This window comes from Bombus pascuorum, chromosome 3 (assembly GCF_905332965.1).
Source record: "Bombus pascuorum chromosome 3, iyBomPasc1.1, whole genome shotgun sequence".
Classification (NCBI taxonomy): domain Eukaryota; kingdom Metazoa; phylum Arthropoda; class Insecta; order Hymenoptera; family Apidae; genus Bombus; species Bombus pascuorum.
In genome coordinates, this window is record NC_083490.1 from 3,335,230 (window position 1) to 3,350,536 (window position 15,307).

General features: G+C 43.7%; 1 protein-coding gene across 5 annotated transcripts in view; it reads left to right on the top strand.

Annotated features, from left to right (window-relative positions):
* The window catches only part of LOC132904778 (receptor-type guanylate cyclase Gyc76C-like), a 77,393-nt gene that overhangs the window by 38,050 nt on the left and 24,036 nt on the right, over positions 1-15,307 (top strand). For all 5 annotated transcript variants that reach the window (XM_060955476.1, XM_060955479.1, XM_060955475.1 and 2 more), the window contains one exon: positions 3,593-3,790. In XM_060955476.1, the coding sequence (XP_060811459.1) occupies positions 3,593-3,790 (198 nt within the window). The remainder of the gene's footprint in view (positions 1-3,592; positions 3,791-15,307) is intronic.

A 15,307-nucleotide genomic window follows, 5' to 3' on the forward strand; every position in this document is an offset into this window, starting at 1 on the left:
CGCCAATTTTCTGGTCTTATAAATATACAGTAACTCTGTGCCTATAAATTGAAAGCCATTTGAATATAACAAAAATATGCGTTTAGCTAGAAAATCAGATACCAAAATAATTCTGCCAACACGAGAATAATCGACAACGTACGTAATTTAAAAATCGCTCTCCTCTGAGAAATAGTAAAGAGATTTAACTTGTCGTATTATTAACCCTGTAGTCCTCAATTCCGATTATGGCGACAGATTTCAACTTTCACCTGCAGTCATGAAAAAAAAAAAAGAAGAAAAATTGCAGAAATAAAGAAGAAAGAAAAGCAGTCGCTTATTATTATACGCATTCCTACGGACGAATTCGGCGGTTGTTGGGGCAGGTGCAAAGCCAGGAATGCGAACCATCCAACGGGAAGAGCAATGATTTTTTATAGCGTCTTCGAAACCGCTTTAACGGTTCCTCTCTGGTCTGAAGCGAAGCTACGCAAAAATTCGTCGGCTTCGCGCGTAAAGGAATCATCGTGGTTTTTCTGATTTCATCGGTACCACGCTCTTGATCGCTTTCGTTGCGTAACCACACGCTGTGTGCGTGTATGTAATTGATTACGTCTCGTAACTTGTTCTGAGAACAATGCCGCGAGATGCGTGAGTATAATTAAGCCATCGACTCCCGGTACTCCTCCACGCGACTGATCCGATCTGGAAGTGTCGACAAAGCTATTGCCACGATTATTGCACCGTTGTCGTCACAAGCTACGATTACTTCCCCAACCAGTCATAGACTACGCGGAATTTGAAAAAATTCAAGAAGAGAAACCACCGCGTAGGTAATTGAATTCTTTTAGAATTTCAAAGAAATTAATTAGTGCCTTCTTTTCTACTAAAATTCTTCCTTAGAACAAAAACCTTCGTATTTTTCCTCGTTGCGAAGGGTTTTATTCGTCAATGATATGTTTAAACAATATGTTCGATCGTGATCTTTCAGAAGCTAGGGCGATCAACTTCAGCATTTTTTATCAATTTCTCGATTTTATTACACAAGTACACGATCGATATTCGATATTCTCGAAAAACAGATTACTCGTTATGGAAAATCATTCGTCGTAACACGATCGCGCGAATATGTAATATCAGATTCAATCTTTGTAATATGCGATCGATCGACAACATACGTAATCTCGAAACTGTTTTCCCGTGAAAAATAGGAAATGCGACTTGTCGCTTTTTTTTTCTATAGTCGTCACGTGCTATACCAATAATATTGTGTACCGACAACACTATCTTCTACGAAGAACCGACACTTAAACAGCGTCGGTTCATAAAAGAATTTATTGGTTGTTTTGAATCGACAAGATTATACCAGTACCAACTACCTGGAAAAGTATTGTTTGTTTGCATCGAGATTTGCATAATAAGGTAGCGCACACGTCGCTTCGTGCTGTGTATAAACGCGAGCCGGATACAGCGTGAGAGTGTCGAAGGAATGCTCGCGAAGAACCGGGACACATCGCGCGAGTAACATTACGAATTGAACTTTAATCGACGTTCCTGCCGGGCAGAAATTTATTCCGACGCGAAAGGAATACCATCGAAAGTCGAGAGCCGAGGAAAATCGATTCGTGCGCGTATTATGGAACTGAGGTGGTATTATTTGTAGTAGTCGGTATAAGCTAGAGTTGTAGGGATAGTGCGCTATTGCTAGTGTGTAGGGATGAGACAGGTTTTGCTGTGTGGGGTAGATGTTGCTGCTGGAGTACTGCTGTATTTTCTTCTCATTTTTGATGCCGAGGAAAGAAAATCGGACTACGGTCGCCGGGATTTTGAACCCTGGTCTTGAATGTTCGTAACCTAAGGGCGCTAACCACTAACGTTGCCATTCGTCCGACACTAGTTAGCGTCGACTGATGGTATTTGCTGTCGAGTGCCGCCACAGTACCCCATTACCAGTGATAACGTTTCTTTGTTAGTTAAATGTGTGGTAAAGCGTTTGTTGTCATACCTGTGCAAGATGTTGCGCAAAGTCTTCGATGTGGCGGTGGGGATATACCTGTTGGTATGGTGCGGGGTTTTCCGCGTACGGTTGTAGGCCTCTGTTCCTCTTAGGTATGACGTGCTGGTGGTGATCCAGGGACTTTGCACTTGACCACATATCACTCCTGGCTTGGTCATCGTCTCGTATCCTGTCACCTGCTTTTTGCGACTGATCGGAGGTGAAGCATCGAGGTTTGCTGAAGATGGAAGGGCCGTTCCGTGTTCGTCGTAGCCGTAGAGAGGTCCAGGTTGTCACAGTCTTAGATTTGCGTTGATGGGAGTCTCGGGGGTAGCGCTATCACGATCACACACCTACCTCTTTTCGCTGTCGATCACGTCGGGGTCACCAATTTGAGGTGGTATTATTTGTAGTAGTCGGTATAGCTAGTTGTAGCGATAGTGCGCTACTGCTAGTGTTGTGTAGGGATGAGACAGATTTTTGCTGTGTGGGGTAGAAGATGTCGCTGCTGCTGGGATACGCTGCTGTATTTTTTTCTCATTTTTAATATCGAGGAAGAAAAATCGGAATACGGTCGCCAGGATTTGAACCCGGGTCCCGAAAACGTTCGTAACCTAAGGCGCCAACTACTGCGCTGCCGTCATCCAACACTAGTTGGTGTCGAGTGATGGTATTTGCTGTCGAGTGCCACCACAGAACACTATAACTAACAATAAGCTGAAATGTCGTGACCATTATCGTAACTCTTTCCTCTCGCTAATACCGCTACGTGTAATACGCTAACTTTTATTAATATTCTGATGCCACGATGGCATCGTATACGAGAAGTTATTGCGTTTTGTATATTTATCGGTATTTAGCCTATATTTATTAATACATATTGTTACTAAAAATAGAAATATCTAGAAACGGTTCATCAGGATCAAAGAATACCGAAAGAAATTAATTTATTTCGTTTCTATTTCGCCCGATGTTATTAGCTAGCGAACGATCAGATTTAACGAATATGCCAAGCGCACACGAAATATTGTTGCAATTAATCGGTTATCGTACGATCGATATGTTATTGTATATCATTCGATTCTGGTCCCGTGATTTATACATCGCGACCACAGCGTTCGTCGTCGTTGGGACGAGAGTGAATATTCATGACAGCAGTTATGGTAACACAATTAGTTCCATTAAACCAGCCGACCGAGGGCATTGCTGGAAACAATTAAGTCATCTAAGTATGCTAACCTACGGTTCACAACGACCACCGGCCGTTATCCCGTGACATCGTTCAATTATTGTAATTCAATATCGTATGACGAAAGATGGGAGGCCTTGTAATACGTGTTGCATAACGCTTATGATGATTACGCGAAACAACCATAAATTTGTATATTCTATCGTTAGAGCTTGACACGTGGTAATCCTATAAAAACGGGTTTACAATTAAATGAAATTCCTTGTTGGATTCTCATTTTAGATCAGTTATAAATTTGTGTGTTCCATCGATTGAATTTAAAAGTTGTAATAATCTTCGAAAAACGTGACTTATATTTTTGCCTCGCGATCTTCGATTTTACATAATCGTCGATTTAATACAATTTCCTCGCTCGATGTTTGTTTCAGATTAACAATGATCCGAACATATTGCCAAACGTAAAACTGGTGATGCGATGGAGCGACACGAGGGGAGAAACCGTGGAAGCCACCAAGGCAATGATCGATATGATCTGCGACAGGGTGGCTGCCTTCTTTGGACCAGAGGGCTCGTGCTACGTTGAAGCCATAGTCGCTCAGTCCCGCAACATACCCATGATTAGTTATGTAAGTACTTCTAACGCTATTTAAGACAACGCTTACTCTGCAAACTGTCTCAACGAAACTGGATTTTCGTTCGTTAATTCCACGCTTAGTCTAGAAGACAGCAGACGTTTCGATAGCTCAGCTTTTTTTTTCTTTTATGTATTTGAGGTGCGGTAGTAGTCGGTGATAGTGCTGATGCTGATGTGTAGGGTGCGAGACAGGTTCTGCTGCGGGTGTACATAGCGCTGAGAGATGCTGCTGTATTTTCTTCTCATTTAAAAATCGTGAAAGAAAAATCGAACTCCGGTCGCCGGGATTTGATGAACCCGGGTCCCGAACGTTCGTAACCTAAGGCGCTAATCACTGCGCTGCCGTCGTCCGGTGTTATTTTGCTGTCGAGTGCCGCCACAGTACCCCCTTGCCAGTGATAACGTTCCTTCTTTGTGTTGTGCATATGGTCGTATGATTTCGTTCGTTGTTTCCGTGTGCGTTTGCGAGAGAGTTCGCGGCATCTGCCGATTTGATGTTTCGATGCAGGGTAAAGCGTCGATCGCTTGTTGTCAAACCCGTGCAGATGTTGCGCGAAGTCTTCGATGTGGCGGTGGATACCTGTCGGTACGGTGCGGGCGTTTTAGCGTCGGTCGCCACGGGGTCGTAGTAGGCCTCCGTTTCCACACTCTTAGGTTCACGGTGATAGAAGTCTCGGTAGCGCTATCACGGTCACACTTCTTTTCGCTGTAGATCACGTCGGGGTCACCAATTTGAGGTGCAGTTGTTTGTAGTTGTAGCGCACTAGCCGGTATAGCTGTGGGTGATAGTGCTACTGCTCGTGTGTAGGTGTGAGACAGGTTCTGCTGCGGGTGTAAATGGCGCTGAGGGGTACTGCTGTATTTTCTTCTCATTTAAGAATCGCGGAAGAAGAATCGGATTCCAGTCGCCGGGATTTGAACCCGGGTCGTCCGACACTAGTTGGTGTCGTCTGGTGATATTTTGCTGTCGAGTGCCGCCACATATCCTACATAGATGTACTCGAACAAATCGATACTTATCTTGAAGAATATTTAAGTATTATATCAGATCGTAACATATAACATGTTCAATTTTGTTATATTAATTTTCTAACTTTCCACTTTCAACGTTTTAATCTTTTTATACGTCATTTCATGCATTGTTCGAAAACTACGAATTTCCTATACGTATGATTCCAATCTTTCAACTGTTACCGAAAGAAACAAGTAAAAGAAAATTCGACCATTTTTTTAAACGATATACAGTATGATTCGGAAAAATATTAAAATGTCCATTAAGATAAGAAGTTTAGAAAATCGATGTAACATGTAACACACGCACATGATTTTTGTAGAAAAAAGAGAAGGAAATCTAGCAGTGTTCGACTAAGTTTCAACCACATCTATGATCCTCGAGAATTGCATCCCTCTTATAAACGCATCTATACTCCGTTCTTACCCCTTTCTCATTCCAGAAACATTATTTTCTCATCTACCTATCAAATATTTCGCCGATACTAAAATAACTCACCGATCTAAAAAAAGCAACAGTCGATCCAAAACTACCTAAGAATCCTCTTAATGTCACGTTAGTCGATTTCTTCCTGATCGCGGGTGTAGGTCTGAAAGGTTTCTTCGTCCAAAGGCGTGAGAACGCAGTAAAAGAGTAGAGTGCGAGGTTGTAAGGTGACGAGGAGGAAGGTAGCGTCGAAGTTGTCGAAGAGGTAGTGGTGGTTAACGAAGACGCGGGGGAGGCGGATGTCCGCCGACAAATTGAACACCCGCGGCGTGACAATATAATTACGGGTTGCTTCCGCGCGCGGCTGTGTGCGTTTCGAAGCTTTCGTCCGTGCGACGTTAGGAACACGCGATGCCTGCCTGCGCTTCGGGGCTTCGATCGACCGCCTGAAAAATTAGCATCCTGCCTTCCTCTTGGACCCTCCGCCATGCTTCTTCATCCTGTTTTTCGTTTTACAGTATATAAGATCGCTCTCACGTCCAAACTTACCGAAAGCTTTTTCCAACCGAGTACTATCTGCGGTGAAGATGTAAAGAAATTAATGTAATAGCAATTTTACCATATCCAATCCAGCCTAACGAACTATCTTTGATTTTTCACTATCATCCTTGCTTCAGATAGCTCTGCAGTGAAACTGAGAAAACTGCAAAGACTGGAAGTCACTTTTCTCCGCGTTTTGATATAAACTATGAAGTAACAAACAGCAGATCGATTCCCATGTAGCAAAAGAAAAAAAAATACCCTTAGTGTTCGATCAGATTTGTCTTGATTTAAAATTCGAAGGAGCAAAGTACGGAAATTAGATGGAATTAGATTTAGAGACCAGCTGCATCTGGCTTCGAGTTACATCCTGCCTATTAAGGTCTAATAGGAATTCTATCATCGTTTCGCTTCATAGTTTCGATCGGGTCTTTTGTAACTCGATGGCACTTAAGATCGAGCCACGTTAGTCCTAGCTTGAGCCTTGAACTATGGCTATCGAAGCTATCTTAGGTCCGAGTTATCTGGAGCCCGAGATATTTTAAACCATATTAACCTAGGTTCGAGGCTCGTAACGCAGTCGCCTGAACAGGATCTAGAAACGCATCGATCACCAGGCAAACCGAATCGAACCGGTTATACCCGATCGGGGTGGACACAAAGCGCGTGCATTCGATTCGGTGCCCCCGATCGAAGCCTTCGTGTCTTCCTACTTCGAATCACCTCCATCATAGTCTCGTTCGCGGTTTTTGACCGAACACAAGCTCACGATCGACTTAAATCATCTTGACTCTGAGCTATTCTAGGCTCCAACAGTCGTAAGATTAGACCTTTGATCCCAGTTAAAATACTTCATGGTGAATGACGAATGACCGATAGGCTTGCGTTCTAAAAGTCTAAGTAGCACACTTTTTTCTGGAATTTAACACTGTGACGACCAATGTACACATCAGTGCCAAATATATGAGAACCGTAACGAGAAACGTAAGAGAGAAACATAACGAGTCTGTATATTTGTTGACTTTCATCGATAATTATGGATACGGAATTTCCATGCACGTGGATCTAAGGAGGATCTTGTAATCGTTTGGAGCCTATTTGCCTTGATGTTACGAGTCCGGCTGTTTAACGATGTTGTTGACATCATTGAGAACCAGCCTGGCCATCGTATCAGCTGCTCGTGCGATGCCACTTGAATTCTTCTTTTGATCTTCTCCTTTTTCGATTCGCCTTTTCTACTCAGACTTGTCCAACCACGATCAAAGTTCTACGACGAGGTAGGGGAATTTATTACGCAACTCGATCGTAGACTAACTAACTAGATGTTTCAAATATCTTCTATCAGATACCGTATCTTTAGCTGAATTAAGTATTTATGTTCTGTCTTCTTTAAGACCATAAAAAGAAATATAATAAATATTAAAGATTTATTTCGTAGAGCGCACCACGGTGACAAATACGTTGATGGTCACATAAATAATTGATTTGAAAAGATATAAGAGGAGTTAGATTACAGCACCCTCGCGGTAGCGCCATTATGTCATCATGATGTACTCTATTAACATTCGGACCCATCGAAAAGTTCGCGATCGAAGATTATTCATGGAAAAAACGATCAGGAAACGAGTGCTTGAAATTGTGCGCTGCGTTCGCCCGTAGCAATTTATAAAAACACATGTCACGGATCCGCGTCTATTTTTAACCGGCTGATCGGTTAACCCGTCTGCTTGTACGTCTCGTTAATCGTCTGGAATCGTCCTCAGACCATTCGTTTCCATGGAATTCGCCAGTCGAAAAGTAGCACGTTGAAACGAATTCGACGGGTCATTTCTGGTGTCCTATCTCTTGGGTAATATTCCGATCCCCTTCTCGATTAAAACACGTTCACCACTGACAGAAGCAAAAAGAATCCTCTCCGTCGATGCCCCGTAGTTTTTCGATTCCGAAACGAAATTTTTTATCGTGTCTTGTCTTCCAGTTACAATGTTTACGTACTGAGAAAGAAATTACTGAATCTTCAAGTAGCTCGTGAATTTTCGTGAAAGTGTCCCCGATGTCTCCTCCGCGAATGGAGTCGAATAATTCACGGAAAAGTCAATCCGACCATGTACAGTTATCAACACGCAATCCAAGGCAGGAACGTTTAATGGAAAATTTTCAGAATCTCACGATACGTCGTGCTCGTATCACGATGTACGGTTTTCTTCTCGCAAATTTAAATTTAACTCACGCGACTCGATTACGCGACGCTTCGAGAGGAATTAAAGAGCTACGGGACAGTCATGGTGGAGACAAAGAAGAATGCAATTGTTACGAAAAGAATAGACAGTTTTGGACGATAGGAATAGACAAAGCAACGATCGTGCTACATCATCGACCAACTGAATCATAGGAATAGTTTTCCTACGAAGTCTTGGTATAGCATCTTGCAGAAATTTCATGGTATTCGTCGTTATATCGAGACATCAAGACAGATTAATCCATATTTTTCCTGAACGAGAGTTTTATGGCATTAATTTATTAACCACAAACTATTAAGGATACAAAAGCGAAGAAAATCGGGTGTTACATCGAATATTTTGCGCTCACATCTATTTTAAAAGTCAGCTAAATTACACGGTTCGCTGTTAGCGATTAACTCGCACGGATGAAACGATAGAATCTTTTCCTAGATATTATCATCTTGCATTGAAATATCTCACCAACTATTATAATAGTAATATCAACGCTGTTTTTATCGTGAATTCAGCCACTTTTAGTCACTGGTAACGTGACGCTGTAGCAATAACAAAGCTCCGAGAGTATCCCTATGAACTAACAGTTCCGAGTATCGCTTTACACGCGTTTTCAACCGTTTAAACTGTTTAAAGTGAAAAAAGCTGCAGGACGTTTTCTCGATAGAAGCTGTAAGGACGCGTTCGAGGACTCTCTCGCATCATTCTACCGATTCGAATATGAGAAAGTGGTACGCGAACGTAAAAAGACCTCCAGACTAATTTATGTTAATCGGAGGTCGTAAGAAAATGAAACGGCCACGTGGGAACGGTCGCGCTCGTTTTGCAAACGAGGAAAGAGATCGAAGGAAGTTGGCCTGCTGATGGCGAGTACAGTATTATTTGTACGGTAGTGGCTGGATAAATGGCCACGGAACGTGACCTTATCTGGTCAATTATCGAGGGAGGTATATTTCTAGAAAATCTCTCTTCTCCGCTGAATATGAATTCGTTTATTTTACATATTTACGTAACAGCCCTCTTACACAATAATTTGCCAGCTAATAATACCAATGAATCGACAAATAACAATTTATAGGTTATAAATTTCTCTTCCATGATTTTACATTTAAAGAGATAATCGACTGATTTATAAATTGCATTAGTTGTATCGCGCGAAAGAATCCAACAACCAGAATTTATTAATACCGATGATACGTAAAATTTCTTTAATAATACGAATTGAATCGTTGGAAAGGAACGGAAGGATCGTTTCACGAATTACTCTACTCCTTTCGTTGGTCGATTCGAGCGTAGAGATCGGCCCTTGTCTCGCGTCCAGCGCGAGGGACGAACCGCGTACGAACATAAAGAGAAGCACGCTGGGTTCTCGTTACTTTCACCTAGTTTCACTCGTTAGCGAATCGAATGGAATCAGCCGCGAGACCAGAGGATCTCGTCTCTCGCTCGCACGCACCTCGTTCAATTTCGACGAGGCTCGCGCGTTTTCCTTCCGCCGGATGTTTACCGGCGCTCGCGTGTACGAACTTCCGTTGGCTTATTTTCTGCCTGGCGGCGAAGTATCCGCCGCGTCGCGCGGCTATTTCTGGAGCCGACCAGCGCGAAAAACGTGCCGCTCCCACGCGTCGCTTTGTGATCGTCGCCCTCTTGAAAACTGCAAGCTTCTGCGACACATGACTCGCCAGATCTCTCACCTTCTTTTTCTTCTGTTTCTTTCACTGACTTTGCCCGCGACCTCCTCGCAGATGGAGCGTAACGTCTCATAGTGGATAAAAACGTTATTTATAGTTTATAGATGAACATTGGCTGGAATTCGGAGCGTTTTTCTTCATTTTTAATTCCCAGCCACGAACTTTTGTCTGTCTTTCTTTAGATCGTACAACATACTAGAAGTCTATTTTTCACAGTTCGTTAAGTTGTCACGAATATGAGTAATAATAATCGATTTTCGAACGTTGACGTAACAGTTGTCTGCAATTCGACGATTATCCTCCGACGAAAATACCATTCTATCTTGTATTCTCAAGGATTAAAAAATAATTAAACGGATTTTAAATATATTTAAATAAACGAGTATTGAAATAGAATTGGCGGAAGCGCGATAGTCGATGGGAAGTGAGAAACGAACGACGCCAAAGGGAATCGCCAAGGTTCAAGAACGCAATTGGAAACTGGCATTCTTGCCATTCGATCTATCGGTTAAAGGTACATGGACGGACTAATCAATCCATTATCCACTTTTCCCCTATTCACGTATCACCAAAGCGAAATACCACGTGTCCGTGTCAAAGCCAGCCGACTTATCAACGCCTCATCGCTCGTTCAACCTATCGATCTCAACATTCCCGAGGCTGCAGCTGGAATTTTAAAGATCATAGCCCGCATAGCTGCGTTTCCCGCCTAGCTAAACGCAGAAACCAATCCACACGCGAATAATTCAAGAATCCTCCGAGCTCTGAACTCTCTCCTAGCGCATTCCTGCATACAAAATAGCCAACCACCGATACAATGAAGGAAAATACAAATCGTTGAAAGTCCTGCACGTCTGTTCGTCGAAACGAAAGCTTCGCAGGTGAACCCGGTTAACGTAGACCACCCCGTACAACAAACGTCTGACCATTTAAGCGAATAGCCGTAGGTGGACCACAGAGGCTGTAACAACCCGCCTATGCCACGACTCGACATCTCGTAACCAGAGTGTATATGCGGGTATCACGATCCAGTGGGAACTTTCGATAAGCGCGCGGACTCGCTCTCTCGTATGCTCGATCCTCTCGACTCGGTCAGCACGCTGCTCCACCACGCACACGCATGCACACGCGGGTCACTGCATCGAGGTTGGTGCAACCACCTGTTGATTGCACCGGCCACCGAGTCGATGACGTCTCCGCGGATCGGAAAATTGTCGGCACGACGCGCTCTTGTGTGTACATCTTGCGGCTAGACGCACGCTCGGATATAACTATTTTCGAAAGAAAATTTAAGATTTACAGAAGCTGTGCGAAAGATTCAAGGGTTGGCCGAGTTGAAAGGATTGGGAATTTGAAAGATTTCTAAATCGATAAATTAAAAATTTAGAGATTCGCGTGTCGAAAGATGAAATATTCGAAAGCTCTCCAAATCGAATATTTAAAAGATTTCCAAGTTTGGAAGGTTTCTGAATGGAAGAAGTTAAAGCTACATACTGCGAAACGAAATTGGTTGATTCCAGCGTTTTAGTTTCGTTGCTAAAATTCTTAGCTTTACTATTAGAATGTGCAACTTCGCTCCTACGAGATTGATCAGTTTCGCTTCCGCGTTGCTTAACCGATACTCGACGATCGTTCGGGAGATTTGACGCGATCGAACACAGTTTCGTGAAATAATTTAATAATTGCGAAACATCATAGTTCGTATCGTGTTCTAGATCAACCACCGCCGTGATCACTCGCGCGTCTTGTCTCCTATGCTCGTAAAGTATCGACCACCGAGATTGGCGAGAAATTCGAACGGTATCGATCCATTGAGATTGTAAACTAGAATGAAACGAAGGAGTGTGGCGCGAGTTATCGCGACACCGTGGTAGAATCTCTGGCCAAGATTGCCGGCAATTTCACGCGCGATATTCCCCGAGGGATCGCGTAAACGCCTCCACGTCGAATTACCCTTTCAGACCTTGCGTAACTCGATTTGAAGCGTTCGCTCGGCATGCGAGACTTGGCTGAAACCCGAGAGTTCGCCGTTGGTGACAATGTTCCTTTGAGCGGCCAAGAAATCGCCGTAAAGTCCTATTACCGCGTACGTAGAAATTGTACAGCGAGCCGTGTCCATAGCTACGGCGATCTCCCCGTTGTAACCTACAACGCGTGTCGTTCTCTCCTTCTCGCTTTTGGCTCGGTTTTACGCGAAATTTCCAATTCAAATGGCGCGTTTACAATGATGATAAAGTGTCGTGTGACGCCACCAAGTAAATAACACGAATTACAGATATAAATTCCACGTATCTCGTCGTGCTAGAAGCAAGAGCTCGCCCGAGGTGGTAAGCATGCACGATCGCGCAGTAACGTCTAAATCCCTTAACGCTCTTATCTTTTGCAAATTTACGACGAATATACGCATACAAAGGATAGCGCTAACAAGACGAATCTATGTTAGATTTGCGCTCAAATTCCTGTAATCTTTGAAAAATTTAGTTTCTTAAGCGACAGTTTTTTCAGCCACGCGATAAACTACGTATCCTCCAACATTACGTACAACCACTTCGTAATGTCCTTAATCTTTTGCTCGAAGAAACCTTCCGGTCCTGGCGCTAACCGATATTCGAGTAATTTTTATCGTTCCATATCACCTCGCGCGATTTGGAAAATATTTCGAAGAGAACCGTCGAAACGAACGAAACGTATATTGGAGAATTTCCTATCCGAGGTTCTGAACAAACACCTTCGTTAAATTTGTTACGTATCCGAATTGAATAAGCCGCCACGTGGCGAAAGAAGAAGTTTTTGCTCGTCCGGCTCTGTGTGCCACAGGCGCAAGCGCTAAGGCAATTGATCCAAATAATTCGCAGGTGATGCGGTTGGGAGGTGGTTTTGACAAAAAACGGATCAAATCGTAACGATGCCGCGGGAATGGAAATCTGCGACGGGTAACCGGAACCACGCGATGGGGCTTCGCCGCGAAAGGAGCAATATTATTCCATCGATGCCGTATTTGCATGAAAACTGCTGATTCCCCTGACCTTCGCGTTCTATTTATAGCCGAGCCTGTTGATGCCCCACGCACTCGAACGAACGCTTACCTGGTCCGGCTCACCGGTGTCCTACCTCGTCCAACTGACACGCGTCCACTTTTCTATCGGTAACTTCCAGAAATCGAGTGACACGATTCAACTCGATGGAATTAAGACGAGGACAGAAAGTTTTACGCTTTAGCTTAATGTTCGTTATCCCGACGATTCGATATTTTGATAGGCAAACTCAATTTAGATTACATTAGCTACTTCGTTAAACCTTATCGAACCGATAGGCGTGCACGTTTATATTCGTACCTTCCAGGAATTAGACGATAGACTAAGTTTATTATTAACTTCTCATTTGATACAAGATACCGCGTATAGTTCCGTTTAATTTTTTTATCTGCAAACTGCTTCGTAGAGATATTTTTAGAGACATGTTGTTCTATATACATTCGGTGCTTTATCAGAGAAACATCCTATCGACAGGAATGTTGAAGAAGGATAATATTTTGGCAACGATTCAGCCACGGAACAATATGTGGCGCCGGAATATGCGAGTTTCTCGAGATTCATGTATCGAAAGTTTCGCTCGAAATTAACTAACAGTACGGTCCAAAAATCTGTCATCACGAACGAGAGGTATGTTGAAGCGGTATTTAGATTTTGCTAATAGCCCAAAGAGTCTATACCGTAATTTATAGCGTTTCCAAGGTACGTGTTTCGTTTCTTCGCACAAAAACCAACTGGTCTGCCAGTTGCTACTTTCGACTCGTCCGTTCTTTTCCATTGCTACGCTAGCACTTTGCACTCACACTCGCGCAATTTCTCCGCCGGTACAACGGTAAGAGCTTGTCATAGGCGACACGTGTGTGCCGTAAACAAGAATTCGACACGGTGGCGATTTTGGCCATGCTGTCTGGCGATGTACCCGCCTCTGAATCTCGGGATCGTCGCTCCTTTCCGAGATTCCCTTGACGCGTAGGCGTAAAATAGCATTGCGATACTTTCATCTTGTGCAATAACGACGTAATAATAGCGCTTCTGCGGTGGCTATCGGTACGGTAATAGCGGACTGTGCACTTCTTTGGCGTCGCGTATGCATTATTTATACAGCGCGCGAGTCGCGTACACGCAGCCACCGGTAAAAACTTGATCGTGTGGTTTCGATCCGCGGATCGAAAAGGGAAAGAGATAAAAGTAGACGTAGAAGCAGAAGAGAAGAAACTAATAGATACGTCGTAACGCGGCGGCGATACGCGTGCACCAATCGTGTTCCATCGGCGCGAGAAGAGAACGATTATGTTAGAATCGTTCTCGGCCATTTCCTCGTCTCCTCGACACCGACCCACATTATATCTCTGTTTCGAGTGACGTTACGTGATTTCCACGATGAAGTAATCGCCAAGCTATCTTTAGCCGACGCTTTGTCGACCAACTATGATCGACGATTTCTCGTTGCGAGCACGCCTCTCTAGGCCGTACATGTTGCATCGCGCCGCCATTCTTGCCATTGTTCCTTCGAGATTTATGGGAAACCTGTAGCACACAACCGTATATTTAAGATTCTAAGTCTGTAACTTCGTAACGAACAGACGATGTTCAGAACGTACGATGAACAGAAATAGAATACAAAAGTTGAAACAGATTAACGATAAAGCGAGATCTCCCCCCTTTTTTCGAGTTTGGTCCGTGAATGGATAAAAACGTATACGCTATGCGATATTATCCCTCGTCTCCATTAACAATGGTAACATGTCAAACTCTTTCACAGCTGTCGTACGTGCGTCCATCGCAGTCTGAACACTGTACACGACGTCGGTTCAGGCTGCGTGCATCGTACCGCTCGGGACAATATCCGCGGGCAATGGTCTTTGTTCATCAACCGTTGCTTTTTGACTCCTACTGCCAGAAGATCAAACGATAGAGTATAAATAACGAGGTCCGAAATACGATTTTAGACACGTCGATTTTATCCATCGAGAGTACGTTTATCCATGGAGAAACCATCGGTGGCAAATGGTCGATCGGTTGTTGCGTGATTTTCTGTATCGAAGCGTGCAGCGTGCATCGCAGAATCCGTGTGGCGTGCAGCTCACAGACGGCTTAAATACACGCTATCTTTAGCAAGGGAGTAACGCGGACGAGCTGAACAGAGCGTGAGAATACCGGTTCCGCGCGAAACGATACGATTTGTTTGCTACATTATCGCCGAGTTAAATATATCGCGATAGCGTGAGGAATTTACGAGCGACCGGACGCGCCACTGGCCGAGGAGAGTCCCGTCGTCGATCGGCCCGCGAGAATATAAACGTCCTCCTGATATTACGTAAAATTAACCTGGTGCATGCACGCGCATACATGCACTGATTATCTTCTTATCCTTTTTATCGGGAAAATACGTGCACGCGCCTCGATTAGCCGCCCGCAAGGCCCTAGCTTATTACGCAACGCTAATGCGGATGATATAACGTTGAGAAATTCATCGATAATACTGCATTCATCGCTCAGACATTCGACGATGATTTGTGGTCAATGAAATTACTTTATATTCAGAAAGAATGCGGCTTATTTTTGTATCCCTCT